Genomic DNA, 27,131 nt, shown 5'->3' on the forward strand with positions numbered 1-27,131 from the left:
ATATGGCACTGGTGCAGCCTACTAATGTTTCCTATAAAACTATTATAGGGAGATGCCTTACATTGAGTCAGACTATTGGTTTGTCTAACCTAGTATTGTACTGACTGACTCAGGAGCTCTGTGGTTTTACACAAGATTATTTCTCTGCCCTACCTGGAAATATCTAGGGTTGAACATGGGACATTCAATATGTAAAGCATGCACTCTTATACTGAGCTTTGGCTTTCCCCCTGAGGTGCATCAGTTAAAGTGGCTCTTCTGTGAGGCCCAGTCTAAACCACTGCTTATGATACAGTAATGGTTTTGATTAAAATGATAATTTTGAAGAAAAGGCTAATTAAAACCGAGTGAAGTATATGTATTGATTTCTAAAACAAAGACATTTGTCAAGTGTTCTGGTGTTTTTAATTGGTCCATGATGCTTTTAATTGGTCCATGAAAATGTTTGGAAACTTCTTTACTAGATACTTGTACAGTATTTCCTGTTCTATGAAGGTCATGGCTATGAATTTACAGGACCTAAGAAAAGCAGTGGAGGATAGGGTTGCCATGAGTTGGGATCAACTCAAGGGTGGTCAAGAACAGGAACAAAACCTGTTCAATAGTTGTCAGAAGAATATAATTCAAAGTGGAAATTGTTATTTTAACTAACAAAGTATAGCAGCCTTAATGTTGTGTCCAGATATCACATTTGGTTTTGTGAGAAAGAAATTGTATATTTATTAGTTAGCCTTTGAAAGAAGCTTTCGTCTGATGATTCCACACTTATTGTTGTGTACCTTCACATAAATTTTTGACTCTAAAACCATCTCAGGGTTTTCTTGGTAGAATTTGTTCAGAGAGGGTTTGCCCTTTCCTTCATCTGAAGCTGAGAGATACGCTTTCCCATGGTTACCCAGTGGGTTTCAGTGAGTAAGTGGGGATTTGAACCCTGGTCTCCCAGTCACCTAGCCCAACACTCAGGCTATTAGACCATTCCCTTAAATAGGTTTATTTGCAAATGTCTAAAATACAGTTAATTCTGCCAACTTCTCATGATGTATCCTAAGGGGATTGCTCCTTTCACATGTACAGGGAGGTGAAGCCTTGGTGCCGTAATCTTGCCTACACCAACACATGTTTGTCATAAGAAAATTGCTGCAGTGGAAAGTTTGTAGTTACTGTATAGTTAAAATACACACAAAAATTATTTTTCACACTTTGTTCAGAGAACACTTTCTGATTACTTTGTTTGCCATGAGGTTTATATCAGACACTAGTCAGGCTGGGTCTTCTCTGTTTCCGCAGTTGATCCAAGAATTTGACTGCAAACACAACCTATTCCCCCCCCCCCCCCCCCCCCCCCCGTGGCTTCATGTTGCAGAGCAGAACCAGTATTATTATGCCAATTTATCCTGTGTAATTTGTCCATCTTTATTGGTCTCATTGAAAAATGCTCCTCAGCTTGAAAAAGCACAGATATAAAATGGTCCACCATTCCGAACTTATTTCTTTGACTCTCTTGAGAAAGGGAGGCCAACAATCTTGTGTATTTCTTCCAGCCTTACAATTCAGTAAAAGAGGGCCTCGTTGTGCTGAGTTGATTAAATGCTTTGACAAAGATGTTTCAGTTTTAAGTGGTAGGAATTGTTTGTGCAGGAAGTCTAAAGGTCACTGCTGTAAAGTAGTAACATATGGAAGTTTCACAGGTATCACTTACTGAAAGCACTTTATTTTGCTGACCAAACAAGGCTGTAAAATGAGAATTTTCTATACCTGAGCTCATCTGTTGTCCAAGCAGGATGATTTTGATGGAGCACCACTGAAACAAATAATGCACATTATTTAAATTTACACTGGTACCTCGGGATACGAAATGACCGGGTTACGAAATTTTCGGGATACGAAAAAATCCCATAGGGAATCATTGTTCCGGGTTACGAATGTTTTTTCGGGTTACGAAAAAAACTTTTGGTGCTTTTTTCGGCTTTTTCGCACGGAATCGCGGCTTTTCCCCATTAGCGCCTATGGCAATTCGGCTTACGAAGGCTTTTCGGGTTACGAAAGCGGCCGCGGAACGAATTAATTTCGTAACCCGAGGCACCACTGTATTCAAAAGGAAATATATGTCCCTATTGGCTTCTGAAATTGTACTACTTCATTTTATTCTATGAAAATGAAAACATTCTCCAGGCAGGACTGTCTAAAAATGAAAATTGCTTTGTGAAGTCGAAGGCTTTCATGGCTGGCATCCATGTTTTTTTGTGGTTCTTTCAGGCTATGTGGCCATGTTCTAGAAGAAAATCTTCTAGAACATGGCCACATAGCCCGAAAAACCCACAAAAAACCATTAAAGTTGTTTTATTTACTTTAGGAGCTTCTTTGACCTATTTTGCTGACAAAGGAGCTGAGCTATTTTCCGCTCTCCAGAAATTGCCCCTAATATGTGAATAACTTGAAATGATTATTTATTAATTACAGTTCAGAGAACTGTATGTTTTGTCACTGAAAGTTAAATGAAAATAAACCTTACCTCTAGTTATCAAATTTTTTATAATAGGCTTGGAAACTAAACTGTTTGAAAGAAATACTATGAGATAGTTAACATTAAGATAGTTCCTGCTTATGTTATAATTTGCAATTACATTGCTTTCAGCTGCAAACATACAAGACACCTGCAAGTCTGATTTAGCAAGCTCTGTCAAGCTTAACCGGTTACTGAGATGGGATTCCTCTCTAAGGAAAGTGCAGGTGTTGCAGGAAGTGATGTTAATTAGGGTGTGAATGGAATCCTTTCTTTAAGTAAATAGTGAATACTGTATATATTCATGTATATGTCTAGAAATTTTAGTCAAAAAATTGACCTCAAAAACCTAGGTCGACTTATCCACGGGTCAATGTCAATACTATACTTCAGTTTATTAAAAAGTGAACCATCCCCTGGTGAAAGGCAAGAGTGGAATCTGTCCTGAAAGCACTGACCACCCTCTACTCTCTCTTCCATCTGGCCTTTAGTATGAGCCAAAATAGTTATGCTTGCCATAATTTTGCAGGTTCTTTAGCATCATTTTCCTTACTTTCATCATTTAGATCCTTTGTTGCATGTCCCCAAGTTTTACCCTCGACTTAGCCAAGGGTCATATCAATATCCATAACTTTGCCCCCCAAAATCTGCCCTCGACTTATACATGAGGTCAACTTATAGTCGAATATGTACGGTATATTCTTAGCATGAGATGCTTTTCTCAAGGAGATTGATTGCCATCAGATGGGTGAAGAGATGGTCCTAGCTAGGACAAAAAATATAGCTGTTCTTTTTTATATATTCAGTATCTTTGTTGTTGTTAACTACCTACGTGTAGCTCTCAACCCATGGCAACTCTGTGGGTGAGAAACTGCTCTGCCCAGCTCCTGCAAACTCATATTTATGGTCTCTTTAATTAAGTCCATCCATCTATCATGTGCCTTCCTCTCTTTCTACTTCCCTCCACCTTTCCTAACATTATTGCCTTTTCCAACAATTCATTCCTTCTCATGATGTGTCCAAAGTATGGCGGTATTGTCATCTTGGCTTCTAGGGATATTTCTGGCTTGATCTGCTCTAGGACCCATTTGTTTGTCCTTTTGGCTGTCCATGGAATCCTCAGCACTCTTCTCCAGCACCACATCTCAAATGAGTTGATTTTGCTCCTATCTTCTTTCTTGACTGTCCAGCTCTCACATCCATACATGGTAATAGGAAATACAATGGCCTGTATGATTCTGACTTTTGTGCTGAGTTGTATGTCTTTGTATTTTAGGATCTTCTCTAGTTCTTTCATAGCCACCCTCCCCATTCTTAACCTTCTTCTGATTTCCTGGCTGCAGTCCCCATTCTGATCAGTGTTTGATCCCAGATATGAGGACTCTTTTACTATTTCTATTTCCTCATTGTCTGGTTTGATGTGTGTAAATTCTCTGTCATCATTTTTGTTTTCTTTATGTTTAACAGTAAACCTGTCTTTGCACTTTCTTCTTTGATCTTCCTTAGTAGTTGTATACAGTGTGTACAATGTGATAATTTTTGTGTCTTGTGCTTTTTATTTAAAAAGGCACATAATCATATTTGGATGTAGTTTTGGGATGGAAAAATCTTAAAATGGTTTTGAAAACTGGAAGCTTCAGATACTGCCAAGGGACCTGCTGGTTTCAGAACACACATGGCCTATAAGGGGCACTTTAGCCACACCTGCATTAGAGTCTTTATTATTTTATAGCTTTTCTTTCCGAATTAAAATGATGTTCTGTGACTGTAGCCAATTTTGCATATTAATTTTATTATTAGGGTTTCCCGAATTTGTTTGAAACTATTTATTCCTTTTTGTTACTAGGTCAAGCCAAAAACTTAGTGCCATACTCAGGACCAAACAAAATGAGAGACTGCTTTTGTACAATCAATTTGGATCAAGAAGAGGTTTATCGCACTCAGGTAGTGGAGAAGTCCTTAAGGTGAGCTCTTTACCATGATAGTTGATTATTTAATGTGAGAAAGCAGCCCTTGAATAAAATTGGCCACTAAAAATCTCTCAACAACTAAAACATGAGCAGACATGGAACTGTGATCTAACTTCAGATTTGTTGTTACTTCCTTATCCCGTTTGATTCAGAAAGCTCAAGTGTGAATCTTGAATGGAGCAGTTGCTGATTCAAGTTTAGAATTATGAGAGTAATTTTCAGACTTACCTATTCCTTCCTTCTGCCATGGCTGTAAAGAGAAAATCAAGAGCTTTGACTTCTGTCATAAGTTCATGTCAGTTTAGTGTATTATTCAAACAGTAAACTCTGGTTAAATGTGGAAGGTTGATAGAAGTCAGCTTTATAAACTATTATAGCTAAGATTAATCATAGTTTATCTGGATTTAAACATTATGGAAAACAGTGATTGACCTAAAATAGAAGTCCTGCACTTTCATGGGACTTGTAATAGTATCACATCCAAAGGACTGTAAAGAATCACACCTGCCTAGTTTCATCTGCCACATCAGTTGCACCTAAAATACTTATTGCAGCCAATGGCACAATTTATAGCTTTTTTCCCCAGCCTCTGCTTAAAGACTTCCAAAGATGTAGAGTCAATCATGCTCTGAGACAGTTTATTCCGCTGTTGAACAGCTCTTTTAGTAAAGAGGTTCTTCCCAGTGTTTAGGTGGAATCTCTTTTCCACAGAGTTATAGCAATATTGAATGAAAACAATAGGAGGGAAAGCCTTTTGGTGTATTACAGTTAGCTGTTCGTATTCATCAAAGGAATAATACATTTCATATTGTGTACCCCATTTTCATAATGTGTACTCTACTTTTGTATTTGCTGCATGTTCCGTTGTGATCTAGACTAGTGAGGCACCATTTAACTCATACTTTTCTAATCTGTTGCTCTCCATATGTGCAGAACTGTTGTTATTAATTAAAACAAAAACTACTTTTTGCCCAGAACCAGGACTCATAGTGGCTTACAAACTTCAAAACTGATTAAAAACACATTAGCAAAAACAGGCAAAAAGTTGTTGATAACAAAATAAATATCTGGAATTAAAACAAAGTGTATCTATTAAAAGGCATATAATGAAAATAGTGCAGTAAACAATTAAAACCTCTTTTCCTTTGAAACAGTGATTTCCTCAAACCCTGTTAGAATAAAAATAAAGTCTTCACCTGGTGAAGAAAGGAGCTATAGTGTCTTTCCCTCCCTCCCCCGCCGCCTTCCCTTTGGAAGAGAGGTCTAGAGCATTACAACAGCCAAGAAGAAGATGCCCTCCCGCATTCCCATCAGACATGGTCCTTGTGAAAATGGCTTGTTTAGGAGAATACAGTTCGCCCTTGATTTACGCGGGGCCTGTTCTGGACCTTCCCACATAAAGCAAATAGTGCATATGCTCAAGCCCCATTGAAAATAATGGGGCTCGTGCATGTGTGGCACATGCGCCACGGGCACATACACCATTCTTGTTCCGTTGCGTGGACACACTGTACAATCCTTCAACTAGTCAGGGTCTAGACCATGCTTGCTGGACAGTGATGGTATTTAAGAGAATATTCACTGTGTCACAGTCTAATATATCATTAGATCCTAAATCTACTTGTTAATCACACCTCAAATAGTCTCATTGAATTAGTAGGCTTTATGTAAGTGCTGTCATTCAGCAGTAGCTTCTGTGGGTCTCATCTAGTTGGGAATAATTGGATATATGCCTAGGAGATGTGACCTGCAATGGGCAGAAATAACTACAGTTGTCCCTTCCCTTATGCGGATCTCCATTCTGGACCCACCCACCCACTCACCCCCGCATAAGGGGAAAATCACGTATGCTCTCACCCCACTGAAAATAATGGGGCGCGGGCACACACGTAATTCACTAGATTGTCAGTGTATGCTGACAGCTGTAGCAGTGAAGCCTGCGTATGGCGCAGACTCACTGTAATTCATTATAAGAGACTTGTACTAAAGAGAAAGAATGTTGAGAAGTGTGCTTTTTCATTAAAGTTTTGATCTGTGCTGAGTTGCAGATATGATGATTGATTGCATTATAATGAATTTGTTATTTTGCTGAGATACTCTGGCTTTTTTCTTTCTTCAGCCCTTTCTTTGGGGAAGATTTCTACTTTGAAATACCACGGATATTCCAATGCTTATCCTTTTATGTTTATGACAAAAACGTTCTCCAGAGAGACCTGCGTATAGGTAAGAAAGAACAGAATTAGCATCTTAATTTAAACAGTAATATTAAGATTTTCATTAATTTTGAAATAATTTGACATCATAGACAGAAAATGTATTCTGTTGTGGTTGTTCTGCTTTCTCTTTTGTGGCCTCTAGTGCAGTGCTTCTCAGGATATCTGATGTGGTGACCAGCAGTTATTTCCCCCCCAATATGCCACAGACTGACACTATATTTGTGACCACTGGATACAAGTGTAACTCCCCCCCCCCATTCCCAAGAAATTTGCCAGGGGCTCGCTGCCAATGGCTATGGGACTGACATTGGTCCAGGGATCACCATTTTGAGTAGCACTGCTGCAGTGTTCTTCTGTCCAGATTATTGAGCATCAAACAACTATCACTCTTGCTATATCATATGTTCCCAGATAGCCACTGGTCTGAAAGGCGGACATTTTATTCTACATTAGGTGTCATCCAGTTTCAAACAGTGGTAGTAATACCCCTCCCCAAATACTTGTTGTAACTGCGTTATATTTAAGGAAAATTACTTGAGATAGCAGTAAAATCTTGCTGTCTTTTGTAGAACTGTGAGATGCAGCTACTTCCTGTTTGAAAAGTTGTTTTCTTATTTTAATATGTTCCACATACAAGTAAATCTTGAACCTATTTGACTGGTGCAATCTAATAGATGATTGTGTTAATATTTAATTTGGTTATTTCCCCCATTAGGTAAAGTAGCTATCAAAAAAGAAGACTTGAGCTTATACTCTGGCAAAGAGACCTGGTTTATGCTTCAGCCTGTTGATTCTAATTCAGAAGTTCAGGTAAAAATTGAATAAATATTGCTAATGCTGTATTATGTAAGATGAAAGTTCCTCTCCTTGCATTTCCCATTTGTAATTCTATTTGAAATCTTTATGGTCAGTAAAATGAATGCAGTTGACTTTCCTTTGAATTATAAAATACATTACAGTGGACCCTTGTTATACGCTGGGGTTTGGTTCCAAGATCTCCCGTGTATAACAAAATCCGTGTATGCTCAAGTCCCATTACATATAATGACATAGCAAAATGGTGTCCCTTATAAAAAATGGAAAATCAAGGTAAATGTATACTTTTTTGTAACATTTTCAAACCGTGTATGCTTGAATCCGTGTATAAGAAGGGCCGACTGTATGTAACTTATTAGGAAATGATACTGTATTGTTTCACTGCTCTATTAGAGAACTGTACTTTCTACACCCTTGTCCAGTATTTTAAGACAAAAACAAGGACAGCAGCATACTATATGTTACTTTAGCTGTTGGAGCAACTCCCAGAGAACATCCAGCAAAGAGAAGCTAGTCAAATAGGATAGAAGCTAGGAGAAGCATTTCAGGAAGTCTGAGCCTGACTGAAATCTTCAGATCTAAGTAGTTAATGAGTTCTATAGCTAATATTTATTTAACTGTCTTGTTCCAATAGACCAAATGGAGATACTATACTAAGGCCCGGTACAGACAGGCAAAATGTGGTGTGGCGGTGGCGGTACTAGGGTTAGGGAGCACGCACTATGCAGACGCTCCCTAACCCTAGTACGTATTCCGTACATCAAAATGGCGGCGCCCTGTACATACAGGTGCCGCCATTTTCACGCGATGGACGCTTAGTGTCTGCACGTCGTAGCGCACTTGTGACGTCAAGAGTGTGCCGGCAAAAAAGAACCCACAAAAACCGCGCGGTTTATCCGCTGCAGCTTGGTGCCGGTATACTGCCCTTTTTGGGCGGTCTGTATCCCACCTAAGAAAACATTATGTCAGAGTGGTGGATACTTAGTAATTTATATACTCTGTAGAAAGAAAGCATTATTGAATTATATAATGACTCTTACATGAGGGGAGGAAACCTTATTAAACCTCTTCATATTGACTGATGCTTTGATTTCTCTCATTAGTTCAATTATTTTCTTGCAAGATAAAATTAGGATCTTAATCATAGAATGTGGTTCTCTAGATGATGCTGGACAAACTTTCAGCACTCCTCAACAATGTCTATGTTCACTAGGCCTGTTGGGGATGGCAGCCTGACACATCTGCCAGATGTGTCAGGCTGCACTTTGCCTACCTATTGGGGCAATGTCTAGCCCCAACCTACAATAGACCTACTGAATCAAACTATTGAATGACAAGTATACAACTTTGTATATATAATTTATTCCGTATGTATAATTTATTCCATGGGTCTGCTGTAATTGGAACTAACAATTTGATTCAAGCCTACAGGTGGATAGGAAAGTCTGTCCAAACTGCACGGCTTCCCTCCAGCAGAAAAAGAACCCGCGAAAAGTGATTTCTTTTTATGCTGGAAGGGCAGCATAACAAATGCGCCACTGGCACACTCGTTACGTAAGCACCATGTGGCACCATGAAGACGCTGCACTGCGCTTACGTAAGAATGGCGGCGCCCGTGTATACAGGGTGCTGCCATTATTACGCTCTTGTCATGTGCTAGAGTTGCAGGGCATGTGGGTGCTCCGCCCTGAAGCAACCCTAGCACATGATGAGGGCATCACAGAGGGCCCGTATGTACTGGGCCAACGAAAGCTCCTTGCTGGAGCATTTCAGATCCACTGGTCTAGGAGTTTTTACCTTGATATGTACAGGCATAGGAAGCCTGTATGTTCCTTCCATTTATTATAACTGGTATGATATCTTTGTGAACATTGTAGAGTTCATGCTGGAATATTTGGACTCCTACATTCAGCAGAAATCTCTACATTATTTCCTCAGTTATGTAGCTAGTTCTTGCTTATCCTGTCCCTTCCAAGAACCATCTCAGAAAGGCTTATGGTACTTTACAGATGAAGTGGGTGTAAACATTTTCAACCTTTGGTTAAATAAAGAAAAAAGTCTAATCTTCCTATAACAAGACAGATTATAATACTCTCTTGCAAATGTTGTCTGTTTTTCTAAGAACAGTCATAGTTTATTTCCTTTTCTCTTCCACATTTCTGATAGCCAAGGGGTACAACTCCATTTGAGATATGTAGTAAATGCATTAAAGTTCTCGTTAAAACAAACACAGCTTCTTAGTTCAGCAGCAGTTTTACTTGATCCTAAAACAATATTTGTAAATCATGCAGTAAGTTATGTAATAACAGTGGCACATGTACAGCTGGTTGTTTCAATCTCCAAGTCAATATTTTGGGCTTGGGTATAGGCAAAGCATAGCATTTTAATATGTGTGACCCTAGAATGATTGTCCCCACCAGACGATATTGCTTGCCCTTCCTCACACACTTTTCTCAGCTTGTCTGGGAATTACACTTTCTAAAGCAACTATAGCTGACCTGAGGCCCATTTTTTCTCCTTTGATACCCACCACAGCCCAAATGGACCAAAAAAAAAATGCTCCCAAAAAGCAGCTCATTGAAAGACAAAACCAGGTGTGTCAGGGCATCTGGTTTCATGGAGGGGAAGGCACTTAGTATTGTGCTCTTCCTTGGTGTTGTGCCTCTCCTTAAGCTTCCTAGACTAAAACCATTGCTCAAGGAGTGCAAGTTTCCACTTTTAGTTCATAATAAAAATTCCCTTGTACAGGTGCAAAGGTACAGGCTACAAAAAAGGCCTTGGGGGACTGTGCTTTGACATCCCCTCTAAACTAAGGCATTATTTAAGGAATCATGACCACTTGGCATAATTGGGTAATGACTATATACCTTGTAGATGCTGATCAATTACTGAAATCATCAAAGCTCTTCAATCTCTTTGTTTTCTGGGCCCTCACTAGACATGTTTCCAAGCTCCATTGCCCCTGTAGTTGTTAAAGTTGAAGATTTCTCTGTAAAAGAACTTAAATTCTTAAAGTGGTAAATTCTGTTGATTATTCAGTGATTCTTAAAGTAATTAGTGCACAGGGAAGTAGCCTGATCTCTTTAAATTCGACTATAGCTCACATAGGAAAAGGCAGGCATGCTTCAATAAAAGTTAGGCCTTCACAAATACCCATTTGCTTGATAACATTAAACATGAGCCTAACTGACTGGATTGTGTCCTCAGTTGATAGGAGAAAAAATCCCTTATATACTGATTTCATCCTATTTTGTTACAATCCCAATTTCTGTTTGGGTTGCAATACTTCTTTTGCCCCTGTATGCTCATTTGCTTGTAAACATTTTTCAGAAGTGTGTATGCTTTTGTGTGGATTTTTCTTTACTGATATACATCACAAATCTTGGGAATACAGTATATAAATTTCCAAGACAATCCACTTTAGTTATTGCTACGCTGCAGAAGTAAAGCAGTCTGATACCCCTTTAACCCATCATGGCTCCATCCTGTAGAATCCTGGGATTTGTAGTTTGCCTGTTAAGTCACCAAACTATAAATCCCAGGATTTCACAAGATGGAGCCGTGACAGTTGAAGGGGTGTCAGACTGTTTTATTTTTGCAGTGTGGATGCACTCCTAGTCTCATTGCCAGTCTCAGGAAGTAGAATATTTTTAGAGCCAAATGCGAGGTAGTGAATTTCGTTTCAATTTCTATATAATGTTGTGTTCTGTTTTGGTTTCAGATGATTGGAATCATTTCAAACAACTGCCACTTGATACCCTGCTCAGGGTGAATAACTCATGCTTATGAAAGCATCTGTAGTACATTAATAGCAGTGAATTATTGAGATATTCAGTGTCTGAGTCCGGAAGTGTTCTGGCAGTGACTAATTTATTACTTCCTAAATAACAAGCCTATCTTGCTTGGGGTGTGTACATGCAGACACATAATGCTCCTAGTAATTCAGTATGAAGAAGGGTGAAATTATGAAGTTCTTGCATCGTAGGCCAGCCTTACTACCCTGGAGCAATTCCAAGGCTTTTAAAGATTCCAATCTTCATAAAATGCTGTGCTGTAAACTATCTGGTCATCCTAGGAGATTTCATATGGGTTCTTGTCTTTAAAATAGTGCATACATAGTCATTTTCTGTTTAAAAAACCTGCTGGAATGTGGAAGTAATTATAATTTTTGAATGCTGTTATTGGGAAAATCCTGTATCCAAGCCATATCCAAACTGGTCTTGTTTAAGTTTAAATTTAAGTAAGAACATTTTTACAATGCTTTTTATATTTGGTTGCAAAATAAACAGAATATTTGGCACTTGTCCTGACATCTGTAGAGTTCATGACAGTGATATGGACATCTTTTTAAATAGAACTAATGAGTCAGTCATAGCCTTTATTCTTGTGGATGATCATAATCAGGTTAGCTTCTTTTGACTTACTGTAAAGCAAGTACTAGATCTAGAGTAGTGGTGGTTATTAAAATGATTTGCCTAAATCAAACTTTTTCAGAGGGGGCAAACATGATCAGGCATGACATGATGTCATTATTGTCATTAACTACCATTGAGCATGAGTATTTCTTTAGCAGTCATGGATAACTGTCATTTATGGGCTTGTTTATTATACTTTTTAGTGTTTTACTGTACTTTCAGTTCTGAATATTTGAAGATGATTGAGTGTGTGGGCATGTCTTCCAAGTAATATATGTGCTTTCAACTTAGGTTGAGGCAAATATGTGAATAGTTAGGCCAATTCAGTTATTCTGTTGTTTGTCTCTGACTCTATAATTTGCTGGTGAAACTACACCAGTCTATGTATTTCTCCTACTCCCTTCTCCCGCCATGCTCAAGGTTCCACTATGTTTTCATCCATTTTGAATCAGGGTTAGTTTGATTTAAATAACAATTTAGATTATGATTTAAATCACTTCTCTGAAGGTTTAATTCGATTTTAATTATGTAAATCAGATTAAATAACTAGTGAAGAAATTTCATTTAATTAATGTTTTTAGTAAAATACATTACTGTTTCATGTAACTTTAATACATACCCAAAGATGTAGGTTTCATTAGAGCAGGGGTAGGCAACCTGCGGCCCGCGGGCCGGATGCGGCCCGGCAAGGCCTTGGGACCGGCCCCAGCCCGGTCCTGCTACCAATTGCTGCCGGAGCCTTTGGCCTATCAGGAGGAGGCGGGCAAGGGGGGGGCAAACGGCAGGCAAGGGGGGCAAGCAACAGGCAAGGGGGGCCATTGTCTATAGAAGCCTCTGAAACAGGGGTAGGCAACCTGCGGCCCGCGGGACGGATGCGGCCCAGTGAGGCCTTGGGACCGGCCCCAGCCCGGTCCTGCTGCCGATTGCCGCCGGGGCCTTTGGCCTCTCGTGCACAGGGGCAAGGGGGGCAATTGTCTATAGACGCCTCAGAAACATGCATTTATATTAACATTTTTTTTAAAAATCAGCAAATTTTTTTGCGTGTCCTCCACTTTTTCCAACATTTGAAAATGTCCTACATTTGTCCTGGTTTATTTATTTATGTAAAGTTTTTTTTTAATTATTTAATTATTTATTTTTTGGCTTCGGCCCCCCAGTTGTCTGAGGGACAGCAACCTGGCCCCCGGCTCAAAAAGGTAGCTATGTGCACTAAACAATTAAACAGAGGATGACCATCTGTCAGGAGTATTTTGATTGTGTCTTCCTGCATGACAGTTTGTTGAACTGGATAGCCCTTGTCTCTTCCAGCTCCATGATTCTATGATAATCACTCTGATTTGTTTAATCCATCAAAAAGGGACCCTTTGAATGTACAGTCACCTCTCCTAATTTGTGGATCTGAGATCCAGGACCTTGAATATCTGCGGAGGGACAACCTCCGCTATTTTCAATGGTGCGTGGACAGGGGCATGCCCCATTCAAGCCTATGGGGCTTGAATATGTGTGAGCCTCCATTTTCGTGAGGGGGTCCGTAATGGATCCCCCGCAAAAACAGAGGGCCAACTGTATATTCAGACTGTTCCTGTTTAGATCTACTCCATCAAATTCTCTGTTCACTGTTCCTCTCTGTCTTTGCCTTTACAAAGGGGAAACAGATCAGAGGGAAAGAGCATGTGCTTCATATATATCACCTGTAGAAAAACTGATGAGTTTATCTCCCATTTCCACAAACTGCTGTTAACATATTCATAGACTATAATTAGAAGTTATACTATTACTGTTTGTGGTTCTGTCTTTTTTTTTTACTAGTTGTTTTAAGAAAGTTTTGAAAGCTGTTTTAAATACAAAATCCAATTGAAATCAGAAAATCCAATCTAAATGGTAAAAAAATATCTATTTTTTAAAGGAAATAATTTATTTCTATCAAGTTTCCTTTGAATATTCTGCTCCTACTTTTCACTTCCTATAATTTATACTGTTGCTAATCGTTAATATGTTCTCTGTCTTATATCCTCAAGTAGAAAATGGTGGCCCCTAGGTGTTTTGAACTGCAACTCCCACTGTCTCTTACCATTGGATGTGCTGTCTGGGTCAGCTGGGAATTGGAAATCAAAAATAACTGGAGTATCAAAAGTTCTCTAGGCCTGCTTTATCCAAATACTATTTTTTTTAAAAAAAATTGAAGAAAAACACCACAAACATCTTGAAAGGTTCTTTACATTTGTAATTTCAACTTATGCGTTCTGCCCTTGAGAATGGAAAAGCCTTGTAAGTATCTTATGCTTTTACCAAAGTGCCTATATTTCAGAGGAAGGAAATGGCAAAAACACTTTTGAGTATTCGTTGTGAGGAAAACCCTATAAAATTCATGGTGTTGCCAAAAGTAAATAGACAATTTGAAAGCACATACACACACACATCAGAACAGAATTGGAAGGGGCAAGCCACCAAGGACAACTGATAAATTATTCTACTTTCAGGGAATAGTTATGTGTAGCTTAGTACGTGTGTATGGATTCTACACGTCTTGTCCTATGATATATATTTTTAAGAAGGCCAAATGGGGGTCAGAATTCATTAGGAATCTACAAAAGCAACTTCAGTCATGTTTTGGTTTTGCCCCTTTAAGGAAGGACTGTCTGTTTTTTGCTAACATTTCCTAAACCGAGGCGTAGTAATCAGAAAACATTTTGGAAGAGTATAGAGCTTAATTTTTTATATGCCAAGAGATGTGTTTTGACACAAGATCTTCACCAAAACCTTTCTTTTCCTTTTTTTTATTGACAGGGGAAAGTTCACCTTGAATTAAAACTGAATGAATTGATTACGGATAATGGATCAGTGTGCCAGCAGCTAGTTGTACAGTAAGATCATACTCATTCTAGTTATGCTTGCTTATAAAATACTTAAAGATGTTAATAAAACTGTTGTGACCATAATTTTGGGAAATTTATGTACAAAGCACATAACAAAATCATGCAAGAATGCTTTTTAGTTAGTTGGTTATTTATTTTGTGTTGGTGATCTCAGTGGCTTAAAATGTTTTATTTAGTGATGGATAAATGTCCATCACCCAACAGCCTATCTCATAATTCATAATTCAGAACAAATGGGCCAAACGAAGCAGCTTCCAGATGCTTTGGAGATGTGGCACTCACACAATGCACGCCTCCAAAGCAGCCCTAAACCGCACTTTGGTCCTTTAAACCAGAGCAAAAAGGAGCTGGAATAATCTGGTTCCTAGCGGCATGGGTTCTATCCTGAGGCCACAGCCCACTTCAAAAACTGACTGTCCAGTCAGAGCAGTTCTAACCTGTTTCCAGCTGGAGTGGACTTGGGTCACTTCGGCCCTGAATCACTGGAATGGTAAACCAAATTCCCATTAATTCAAGGGTCCTGTTCTTCTAGGGGGTAACACTTGGATTTAGGCTACTGTTTCCTGCCAAGGTTTGGGTGATTTTGCAATTTCTTTTGCCTGGGAGACTACTTTAACTGAGAGTTTGGGAGGTATGCAGTTTGGCAAGAATGGTGCTTAAGTATCATAGTTGAAGCCTTTAGCACCTTTTCTATTTGGTGCAGCATTCACCCCATCCCTGTTTCTTTGCATGTGCCCCCAACGTGAGCACCTCAGATGTGCCTGGCATACATTAAGTATAGGATTTCTGGATGATGAGAGCTCAGTTTCTAAACTTGCCCATGTTGTCTTTGACCCAACTCTAATTTTGTGTTAAACTGTAAATCACAACTATGGTATGATACCTCTGAGCTATATTTCAAATAATGATTTTATTTATGTAAGCCTCTGTGTGTAAATAAACCAGTAGAGCTTCATTCAAATAATCAGATGTTGATATATCACCTAGTAGATGGGTGGGAAAGGTGGCTGTATCCCTTCAAATGATATTGGCCAGCAGCTCCCACCGTCTATGACTATTGGTCATGCTGATTTGGATAGATGGAATTTGGAGTCAAATCAGCATCTTAGAGAGTGCCAAGTTGAATTCTTTGGCCTAAGGGTAATATTTGAATCATAAACAAATACATGTTTCGAAAACCCTAGGCAGGATATTATGCTGTCTTGCCTGAGTGTTTAGGTACATTATTATGTTATGTTACTTGTCCAGAGATAGCTACACCAATGTTTGAGCCATGAGCAAACACAAAGTCCCTTTCTGAGTTGAGGAAACAGTTGCTTTTCATCCCATGCCTCTTGATTTCTGGACCCTTTGTGTGCAGTCTGAGCGCTTGTAGTATAGTAGCAAACCAGCTTTTTGCACATAATATTTTAGTTAGCATTGTTTGTGATGTTGGCAAAACTCAGGAAGAAGGCAGAAAAGTTGATACTGTGTCATGTAATATTACCAGCAGTTTTCATATATGCATGTATTTTCTGGCTTTGTGAGATTCACAGTTTTAATTCAGCAGTTTTGAGAGAGTAGAAACAGGGTTTGCAAAAGGATGAAATCAAGATGAGGTGGTCTCATATTATCTTGCTTGCTTTGGTTTGCACATCAGTTCTTTTGTTATAGTTAAAGGAAATAAATGAGAGAAGTAAAATCAGCACATATGGTGCAGCCATGGGAAACCCAAGTGGTTTTTCCAACAGGGTTCTCAAGTGTAAGCTCAGCCTGGCATCTCCTTTGCTTTATGGGATAAGTTCTTTGGGACTTATTACTCCAATGCTGTGTCAACTGCACTGGTTACCAGTAAGTTTCTGAGCTCTTTTTAATATATGTTTATATGTATTATATATATTTTAGGTTATTGAAATTAAATTGTTTGCATTGATTTTAGTCTAAGCCACATAGGAATTATGATATACAGATATCAATATTTTAATAAAGGAAATATATTTAGGGACTAAAGCCTTCCTCTTCTGGAAGATTTTTAATCGTTGTTTTCTTGCTTTTGCCATTTAAGTTTCATTGTGTCATTCAGCACCCTATTTTTGATGCTTTGGTGCTAAATAGGTTAGATTTAGATTTTATTGAGTTTTGTTTTTTATGTTTATTAATTGTCCAAAGAAATATGTCAGTTGGGCAGTATAGTCATTTATAAAACAAATAAGTAAAACTGTGCAAGCACACATTTTCATTGAAGAAAATACTGTATATATTCATGTATAAGTCTAGAAATTTTAGTCCCAAAATTGACCCCAAAAATCTGAATTGACTTAACCACAGGTCAGTGTACATACTGTACTTTAACTCTTATTTAAAAAGGAAACATCCCCTGGTGAAAGGCAAGAGCATAATCTGTCTTGGAACCACTGACCTCCCCTCAATTCTCATCTGTCCAGCCTTTAGTATGAGCATAAATAGTTCTGTCTGCTGGAATTTTGTAAGTTCTTTGGCATCATTTTATTTTGTTTCATGCTTTATCCTTTGTTACATGCCCCTAGGTTTTACCCTCGACATCCATGGGTCATATCAAAATCCATCATTTTAATACCAAACCTACCCTCAAATTATGAATGAGGTCCACTTATAGTTAAGTATATATGGTTGTCTTGAGTCCACCCTTCCTAAAAAAAACAAAAAACAAAACAGTAAGCACAAAATAGAATGCTATCCCATGACTTGCTGCATATTCTATTCAAAAGAAACTACATTCTGGGGGGATCTACATTCATACCATTTGAAATTGCTGCTTCATTTTTTTTTTTAAAGCAAAGCCAGTTCAACTGGAAGAAGGCTGTGAGCCAGTCCCCATTGGCTTGCTCGCAATATGAAAGGCTTACAGAAATCAGTCAGAGATAATCATTCAAAGAAAAAATGTAATTAATCTTTGTGAAATCCTGAGCAATTATACCTGATTCACAGGATGTCAGGCATTCTCTGATGCATCCATAGGATGCTTTCAGGAAAGAGACAGTGCCTCTGGGACAAAAATCACTTAAACCACAGGATATGAGGGTGACCAGCCTCACAGTAACACACTGTTTTTAGGAGACAATGAAAGTCAATAGAAAATTAGTTGACTGCACTTAGAAAATTCAGTTCACTTCCATCAAATGATCACACATAATATTTTAAATCTTCTAATAATGCACAGGCCTACAGGAATTATTTTGTATAAGTGAAGTGTGGCCACTTGTGACCCTCCAGATGTTTGACTGCAACTCTTTGTACTTCTTACTATTGGCTATGCTTGATGAGGATTGCAGTTCAGCAAGTGGGAATGAAGTTTGAAGCTTGTCTGCCGTATAGAGAGGCTCCAACAGAATGTCCAGTCTGTGAAAGTTTATTGATTGAAGACTGATACGTTTTAATTTTAGTAGCATCTAAATCAGTTCTTACTCACCTTTATACTGCTAAAACAGTTCATGTGTAAATCTGCTCTTGTTTTCTTGGTGAATTCTAAGTTGACAGTTCATATTATGATTTAGACTGTAATGCAACTGATAATAAAAGACAAATGATAATACCCAATTGTTAAGTAGTAGTTATTCCATTTTATGTAAATAATGAGATTCTTCCAACTTGACTATCTTAATATCTTGTACAAAGTGATGTTTGGTCGTATTCATAGACCTATCATCTATATAAATGTTATCTGTTTCCCCAGATGAATAATACCATCACAACCTTTCTAGTTGTGGTATTGGGCCAGTAAGAGGCCCAGTCTTAATCCATTGCTTCTCTGATGTGTTAGCGCAGCATTTCAAGGGATCAGACAACAAGTAATTCCACATTTTTGTTTCTTTACTAAGCATATTGGGGAATTGCTTTTAGCAGTGGTAAAGTTCATGAAGCTCTTCATTCGGAGGCCCTAGTTTCATGGTATGCTAGCAGGTCTCAGAATCTCAGTTATATTTTCAGGCTTCTTTATAGTGTAACAGCATGCATCACATAGCATGCATGAATCCACACTGCAAAGATAAGCCAGTTTGACACCAGAGCCCTCTGACAGAGAAATTAAATGTCTCACCAAATTACAAATCCCAGAATGCCATAGCATTGAGCCATGGCAGTTAAAATAGAGTCAAACTGGATTATTTCTGCTGTCCAGATGCATCCATTGTGAATTTCCCTGGTAGTATAACAATACAGGTAGTATATCCCTTATCAAAATGCATGACACCAGAAGTATTTTGGATTTTATTTTTATTTTTTCGCATCTTGAAGGTTGTGTATTTGCATATTCGTCATAAAGAGATATCTTGGCGATGAGACCCAAGTCAAAACACAAAATAAATTGATTCATATACACTTTATACCCGCAGCCTAAAGTGGTAGAATTCAAGGATACAGCCATGTTAGTTTGTAGAATCAGCATGTAAGGAGATCTTGTAGCACCTTTGAGATTAACTGAAAGCCAGAAATTGACAGGGAAAGCTTTCATAGACTAAAATCTGCTTATGCATCTGAGGAAGTAGACTTTAACCTATGGAAGCTCATGCTGCCATAGCCTAAAGGTAATTTATACAATATTTTTAATAATTTTGTGCATGACACAAAGTTTGTTTACACTGAATCATCAGGAAGCAAAGGTGTCACTATCTCAGCCACCCTTGAAAAAAAGTTTAGGTTTTTGGAGTATTTCAGAATTCCAGATAAGGGAAACTCAACCTGTAAAGCAGAACATGCAGGAAGATTTGTGACTTTACAATATGCAATCTCACTGCATGTTGCTATATTTTATTTATGTACAGTGGAAAATTGACACTTGGGTTGCTGATCTCTGTGAAGAAAGTCACATATAATTTGTCCTAATTTTTCAACAATTGCAATGAAAACTACAAATGAAAGATGACTGTTTCTGTCTGCTTGATTTGTTTGATGGGGAGTTCATTGTAGCAGATGTAAGAAAATTAAAATGTAGAATCTCCACTAATATAATGTGTCTCTGTCTATCAGAATGTTTTAAAAACCTGGATTATTTTACATTTCTCTTTTTCTTGCTTTTCATTCTAGTTTGAAGGAATGTCATGGTCTACCTCTTATCAATGGACAAAATTGTGACCCTTATGCTACAGTATCTGTTGTGGGTCCTTCAAGGTAATAATTTAAGATGTATTGAAACTGCCTAAGTATAATTCAGCAAAAAACAACTGAAGGACAAATTTAACGTTATTTGTAATAGTGCTAATTTGAGAATCAATCTAATTGTTAATCCCAGTTAGAACTGACCCATTGAATATCTTGCTGAATGGTAAATTATTAGCTTAAATTGTTTTGGTAATTCATGGAAAATAAATTGATTTGCCATTAAATAATTGATGGTATCAGATTTTGAGAACCAGGATAGTGCAGTCGTTTTGAGTGCTGGACTAGGATTTAGGGAATTCAGGGTTCAAATCTCTCTTTGGATATGGAAACTGACTGGGTGGCCTTGGGCAAGTCACACTCCCTCTGAATAAATCTTGAAAAGAAAAACCCATGATAAGTTTGCTTTAAGGTTGTCATAAATTAAACATGGTAGCAGCAATGACAATAAGAAATCATTAGTAGTTACAAAACACCAACTGATTCAGTGAGTCTACTGTAGTTGGGAAACTGCTTTGCTAAAATAAGGGAATATGATGCTTACACAGCTTGGGAGAATGTGATAGGTCTTCCTGACACAGTGTCTTCTTTGTGGCTCAGTATATTGTGTACATTCTATGTTGAGTTAATGTAAGAATAAATACATGTGGGGTTTTAGATTAAGAATAACTAGTTACTACTGCCTTTAAAATACATTTCTACTTCAGTCTTAAGTGCTATGCTAACCAATTGTTGCTTGAAGGAGCCTGATGTACAATAATGTGCCCCCTCCATTATCTTAAAAACAAGCAAGTGAAGTAGTTCGAGCTGAAAGAGAATGGTCAGCTGAAGGTCATCCAAGAGTCATGAATGAGCAAGGATTTGAATCTAGTGATTCCTATTCTAGTATGACTCTTTAATTGCTACACAATGGCGGGTTACAGACCGCCATTTAGGACGCACTCCGCGCGTCCTAGGGTTAGGAAGGGGCGTCCTAGGGTTAGGAAGGGTTGCCCCTTCCTAACCGGCCCTGTTCCCAACATGCGCGGAGCGCGTCCTAAATGGCAGCGCCCATCCACATGGGTGCTGCCATTTTTACGTCTTGGACGCACAGCGTCCAGACGTGGCTACCGGAAGTGACGCCGCGAGTGCGCGCTTTGCAGCGCCACTTCCGGGGGCCAAAAAGGAGTGCCATTTCGGTGCTCCTTTTTCACTGCGGCCGGAAGCCTCGCGGTCTGGCTGCTGGGGCTTCCCACTGCAGCTAATGGCGGCGGCGGCAGACAGCCCGCTTTAGGGCAGTCTGTAACGCACCAATACTTCCTTCAGAATTTTGGTCCAACAAATGAAAGAGGAGCAGGACTGCATCAGTTGAGCTCTTTTGGGTAGTCCTTTTCTTGAGATCTGCATATACAGTGCAGATGTTGACAGGAAAGCACCCTTTTGGTCTGCAATTGTACCTGTGAGTGTTTCTTCACAGTCTGGATTGTGCAAGATTCCCAGTTGTCTGAAAACCTTTGCACATATAGGTTGAATCTCCTTTATTCAAAATGCTTGGGACCAGAAATATTTTGGATTTTGCATATACATATTTGCATATGTGTACATAATAAGGTATCTTGGAGATGGGACCAAAGTTTAAACACAAAATCATTTATGTTTCATATACACCTATACACATGGCCTGAAGGTAATTATATACATTTTTTTAAAATAATAATGTACCTGAAACAAAGTTTCTGAACACTGAGCCATCAGGAAGCAAAGGTATCACTATCTGAGCCACCCATGAAAAAAGTGTTGGGTTTTTTTGTTTGTTTGTTTGTTTGTTTGTTTGTTTGTTTTTGGCAACATTTTGGATTTTAGAATTCCAGACAAAGGAAACTCCACCTGTATAAATGTGCACATGACAAAAACATATAGTCATTCAGAGTACACATGCAGATTTTGGGGAAGGGACTTCTCAGCATGGCCCATTGTTACCCTTGCATTTTGGTCCAGTGCATCTCAGTGCATCAGAGGAGAGTTCGAAGAGGAATGGTGTGTCAGTGTGTATGAAACTGGAAGTAGATAAGAACCATGAGCAAATTCTGGCTATTGTATTTCATGCTAATCATTTCAATGTATTTCAGACTATAATGCATGTCACTACTTTTCTGGGTTGTTGAAAAGAGCATGATCTGTATGCATCTTTTTCCTGGTCACTATCCTACCCAAACACATTGCAAGCAGATTTTTAAATCCCCATTACAAATAGTTGTTAGTAGCCAAAATTTGGGGGATAAATGAAAGTGATGTATGAATTTATCTAAAAACCATTTTTGTATTCAAACGCCCAGCTGTTCTAAATACCAGTGCTCATATGAAGTTCATTGAGGTAATATAAGTTCAAGTGATTGATAATACCAAAACTGCCTTTCTATTTGAAGTAGGATTTTTCATAAATGATTTAACTGCATGTTTTGTTCAAATCAGTATAATATTTTTACAGTTGTACGCTTGAAGTTTTATATAGTAAAACCATACTGTGTTGGAACAGGAATGACCAAAAGAAGACAAAAGTAAAGAAGAAAACAAGCAATCCACAATTTAATGAAACATTTTATTTTGAGGTAACAAATTTTCTATCAAAATAATTCGTTGGTGTGTTGCTTTGTCAATTTATGCTGTTAAAGTTTCTGATTTGTTAAGTCACTGAGAAATAATTTTTAAAAACACATATATCAACAGAAATGTAGGCCCCATACAGACAGGCCAAAATAAAGCTGCTTTGGGTCACTTTGGAAGTATGCTATTTAAATTATGCATGCATCATAAGAAACCGGAAGCCACATCAAAGCCACTCTTCAAACCTAAGGACTGCAGTGTGGCTTTGGTGAGGCTTCCGGACTCTTAGTACACATGCATCATTTAAACAGCATACCTCCAAAGTGACCCGAAGCAGCTTTATTTTGGCCTGTCTGTATGAGCCCGTAGTGTCTTACAGTATTACATAGACAAAGTCAGATTCCTTATGATCCAGGATAGATAATAGAAAAAAACAGGAGAGAGAAGGATGGCAAATGATACTTTTGGGCAAAGAGATGGAAATGAAAATGGATTAAACACAAGGCCTCGTTAAAAAAAAAAGGGGGGGGGAGCTTTCATTAGGTATTATTCAAGAGAGAAGAAAAGAGAAATATATTCTCTCTAAACATTTATAGGTCCTCCAGTGAAATTATATGGTAAACACCCAGTGGAAGTTGATCTCCACTGTGGAGGACCTAGAAATGCCTAGACAATTGTTCTGTTGGGTAAAGAAAAATCGCAGGCCTGTATTATCGTGGTTTTTCCAGTTGTGTGAGGATCCTACACCCTTAACCCCTGCAAAAGTTGAGGGCCAACTATACAGGCAGGATTATGACACACTTTAGAAAGCTATACAGAGGGAAGAGAAATGATTGTGTCCTCTGAAGAGCAAGGAAGAATCTTTTATCATCAACATAGCAATGCAGCATCATGAGAGCATCATTGTTAATGCTGTGGAAGTCTATCTTTGCCATGATGGAACAGTACTAGCCTAGATTCTAAACTTTAATCCAGGGTCCAAGGAAGCCTAATAAGACATTAAAGATGGGGGCTTCTTTTATATTTTAGTATATAAAATATACTAAATACTGACACGGTGGCTCAGTAATTAAAACGCTGGCTGACGACTGCAAGATTGGCAGGTCAACAGTTCGAGGCCCAAGTGCTACATGACAGAGTGAGCTCCCATCACTAGTCCCAGCTTCTGCCAACCTAGCAGTTTGAAAGCTGTAAAAGTGCAAGTAGATAAATAGGTATCACTTTAATGGGAAGGTAACAGTGTTCTGTGCAGTCATGCGGCCACATGATCACAGAGTCATGTTTGACGACTCTGGCTCTTCAGCTTAGTATTGGAGATGAGCACTGCCCCCTACAGTAGGACATAACTTGACAACCTTGTCAAAGGAGAAATCTTTACCTTTTTACCTTATATATTGGGAAATGTTTTTTTCTCCATAGTAGATGAATAGTATGGGGAAGGCATGGACTTCAAACTGTGGACTCAATGAGTCGTATGAAAGAAGAAACAAATTACTTTGCAAGTTTTATTTACAGGTAACCAGGTCCAGTAGTTACACCAAAAAGTCACAGTTTCAGGTGGAAGAAGAAGATATTGAAAAGCTGGAAGTCAGGTATATTTTTTAGCATATTAATATTAATTTTGCTGTTTCCATTCAAGCAAATAAAGTTATAATAAAATGAAGAAATGACTTAGTGATTTCTAAAAATTGCCAAGATACAAAACCTCCAACTTGGTAGTGTAAAATTACATGCATTCAAAACAACTTCAAACCTGAAATGAATCTGTTAGTAGAACACTTGCTCCACTGCTTAATTTGTGTAACAATTCTAGTACAGTATATTAAAAAAATGACTTTTAAAAGTATATTACTTTTTATACACATTTGGGAGTAATACACTCTTGTTCCTGACTAATTTTATTAAGTTCAGTGGCACCATGCCTGTAGAATTTCAACTTAAATGTTACGACTAGTTTAGGGCTTACACTCTTTTTCCCCAGTTGCCTTTGATGTAGGGCAGAGATGGGAATCATGCAATACTCCAAATTTTGACTATAACTTCCTGCAGCCATAGCCATCAAAGCTAATGCTGAAGAATGCTGGAAGCTGCAGTCTATCTTCATCTGGTCAATTGCATAGTTCCTATCTCTGTTCTAGAGGAAAACATACTGGAAGCTGGAAGGGGAGCTGTAAGGAATAGACAAACCTATATCTTATTTTCGCTCTTGGACTGTATGCCGTAGGCAGGCTTTTATTTGAATTTTGATTGCTCATTATGTAAAGCGCCATGTGAACTTAAGGCGCAATAATAATAATAATAATAATAATAATAATAATAATAATAATAATAATATCCCACTCCAAATCCTGCTTCAGTGGAGTCATGAGAGTCATTCACAATATGATTTGATTAGCTACTTGTAAGGTATAGCTTACTTCTTAACATGCTGATAGAGAGTCTGGAACATAAGAGTGACTCTATATAATCATGTATAAGTCTAGAAATTTTAGACAAAAATTGACCCAAAACCCTGAGTCGATTTATCCATGGGTCAATGTAACTACTGTACTTTGACTCCTATTTAAAAAAAGGAACTATCCCCTGGTGAAAGGCAAGAGTCTAATCTTTCCTGGAAGCACTGAACTCCCCCCCCCCCCCCCCCACTCTCTCATCTGTCCAGCCTTCAGCTTGAGGACAAATAGTTATGCCTTCTGGAATTTTGTTCTTTGGCATTATCTTCCTTTACTTCATCCTTTAGCTACTTCGTTACATCACCCTAAGTTTTACCTAGATCTATCCATGAGTCTTAGCAAAATCCATAATTTTGGTCCTAAAATCTCCCCTCAACATATACATGAGGTTGACTTATGGTCAAGTATATATGATAATGTCAGAGTAGATATATTTTGTAGGGAGGCAAAAGGGGACATCAATTACACCACAACACAATGGATTTTATTTTTCTTCTTCTTAATATATGTGCTGTCTTAACAGAAATAACTGTGAGGTAAGACTCAGCATCCCAGAGTGCATGCCTTTGGGACTTTTATAGCTTTTAAGGTTGTGAGAACTTGAAATGTTTTTGCGAAAAATAAAAATCAATGCATGTGTCACTGAAGTGTCAGGGTTGAGTCAGATAAGCAATAAAATGGGAATACAATGAAAGCAAAAATGAATTAAAAATGCCTGAATAGAAAATGGTAATGTCACTTGCTCTTTTCTTTGACTGCCACAGTACCATCCAGTATTGCTTTTATCTTATTGATATAGTTTCATTTTTAATCACTATGCTGACATTTCTGTGGTTGCCTACTATAGAAATAAGACATTTCCTCTTAACGTAAAGAAACTCTTGAGAGTGAGATTATAACCTTGTGTGTTTGCATGCAGAGTTGGTGTGATGCTCTCTGTGACATTAAATCAGATAACGTCTCTTAAAAATTATATTAATGTGGAATATAATAATTATAGTGGCATATTATTATTATTTAACTTTCAGAATTGACTTATGGAACAATGGTAATTTGGTGCAAGACCTCTTCCTAGGAGAAATTAGGATTCCTGTTAAGGTGTTAGGAAGTGATTCCTTCCAAGCATGGTAAGAAATTGAACAAAAGGTATCTTGTCACATTGTTAAAACAAATTACAGTGCGCCTGCTCCATACACAGGCTTGCCATTCGTTGACTCAAGCTCACATGGATGGCAAGCCCCGAGCATTAAAGTGCTGTGCGCCAAGTTGTCTTCTGAAACTGTCCTCTATAGCAGGAATGTGTGCCAGTTGTGCATGTCCATCAATTTCTCCTTGTATAAGTTAAAATTCTTCTTTATAGTCTCTGTGACTCACACATATGTGTTATCTGTGTCTACATAGTATGTGATCTGGAAGCTTCCAGAGCAGTTACATAAGCTTTTTTGGCAGTAGCCCTGCCTATCCTCTACCTGATTATGCAGCATGCTTCCTGTCTAAACCTTCATTTGCAACTCATACTCAGCCTCTAAACATGATAATGTAGTAATGTACTTTTCTTGGTAGTTTGTAAATGAAATACCACTTGAAACATGCAGTAAGCCTTCCATTTACCCTCTCTCTCTTTTTTTAAAGGTACCTTCTTCAACCAAGAGAGAATGGGAATAAGTCTACTAAAATTGATGATCATGGATCCCTCAGACTGAATATATGTTATGCTGAAGACTATGTACTTCCATCAGAGTACTATGTTTCTCTTAGAAACTTGCTGCTAAAGTCATCAGAAGTGGAGGTAGTCCTGTTGTGGGTTTGTGTTTGGATTTAGACTCTTTTACATTTAATAGGGAATGAATATGGGAGGCCTGGCTTTCATGCCTCATTTACATGTTGAGCCGTTTCATAAGCCTGCCTTGCATTTTAAGGGCTTAAAAAAGATTTCCAGAATAGCAATGGTAGTTACAATCCAAAACAGCAGTACAAGTGATACTGACCAATTGTGAGAGCCTTTAACTTTTTTAAAGAACAATCACACATACTTCATTGAAAAGTAGCATTTCTGAAGCTGTTTACTATATCTGGCATTGGATTTGCAGTTCAAAGAAATTTTTCTAAGCATGCATAGGTCCTTTAGTACACCTAAAGAATTCTTTGGATATTAAGAATAACAGAGCTGCTTGTTTTGACCTCCTT

At 38.2% G+C, this 27,131-nt stretch overlaps 1 protein-coding gene across 3 annotated transcripts in view; it reads left to right on the forward strand.

The window, feature by feature from the left end:
• RASA2 (RAS p21 protein activator 2) overlaps positions 1 to 27,131 on the forward strand; it is a 62,525-nt gene that overhangs the window by 5,516 nt on the left and 29,878 nt on the right. For 2 of the 3 annotated variants that reach the window (XM_042457508.1, XM_042457509.1), the window contains exons 2-10: positions 4,350 to 4,467; positions 6,593 to 6,696; positions 7,405 to 7,499; positions 14,708 to 14,784; positions 19,837 to 19,920; positions 22,424 to 22,496; positions 24,007 to 24,083; positions 25,973 to 26,071; positions 26,577 to 26,733. In XM_042457508.1, the coding sequence (XP_042313442.1) occupies positions 4,350 to 4,467; positions 6,593 to 6,696; positions 7,405 to 7,499; positions 14,708 to 14,784; positions 19,837 to 19,920; positions 22,424 to 22,496; positions 24,007 to 24,083; positions 25,973 to 26,071; positions 26,577 to 26,733 (884 nt within the window). Of the gene's footprint in view, positions 1 to 4,349; positions 4,468 to 6,592; positions 6,697 to 7,404; positions 7,500 to 14,707; positions 14,785 to 19,836; positions 19,921 to 22,375; positions 22,497 to 24,006; positions 24,084 to 25,972; positions 26,072 to 26,576; positions 26,734 to 27,131 lie in introns of all 3 variants that reach the window. The other variant, XM_042457507.1, reaches the window with a different exon arrangement.

The sequence above is a fragment of the Sceloporus undulatus genome, chromosome 3 (genome assembly GCF_019175285.1).
Source record: "Sceloporus undulatus isolate JIND9_A2432 ecotype Alabama chromosome 3, SceUnd_v1.1, whole genome shotgun sequence".
In the NCBI taxonomy this organism is placed as follows: domain Eukaryota; kingdom Metazoa; phylum Chordata; class Lepidosauria; order Squamata; family Phrynosomatidae; genus Sceloporus; species Sceloporus undulatus.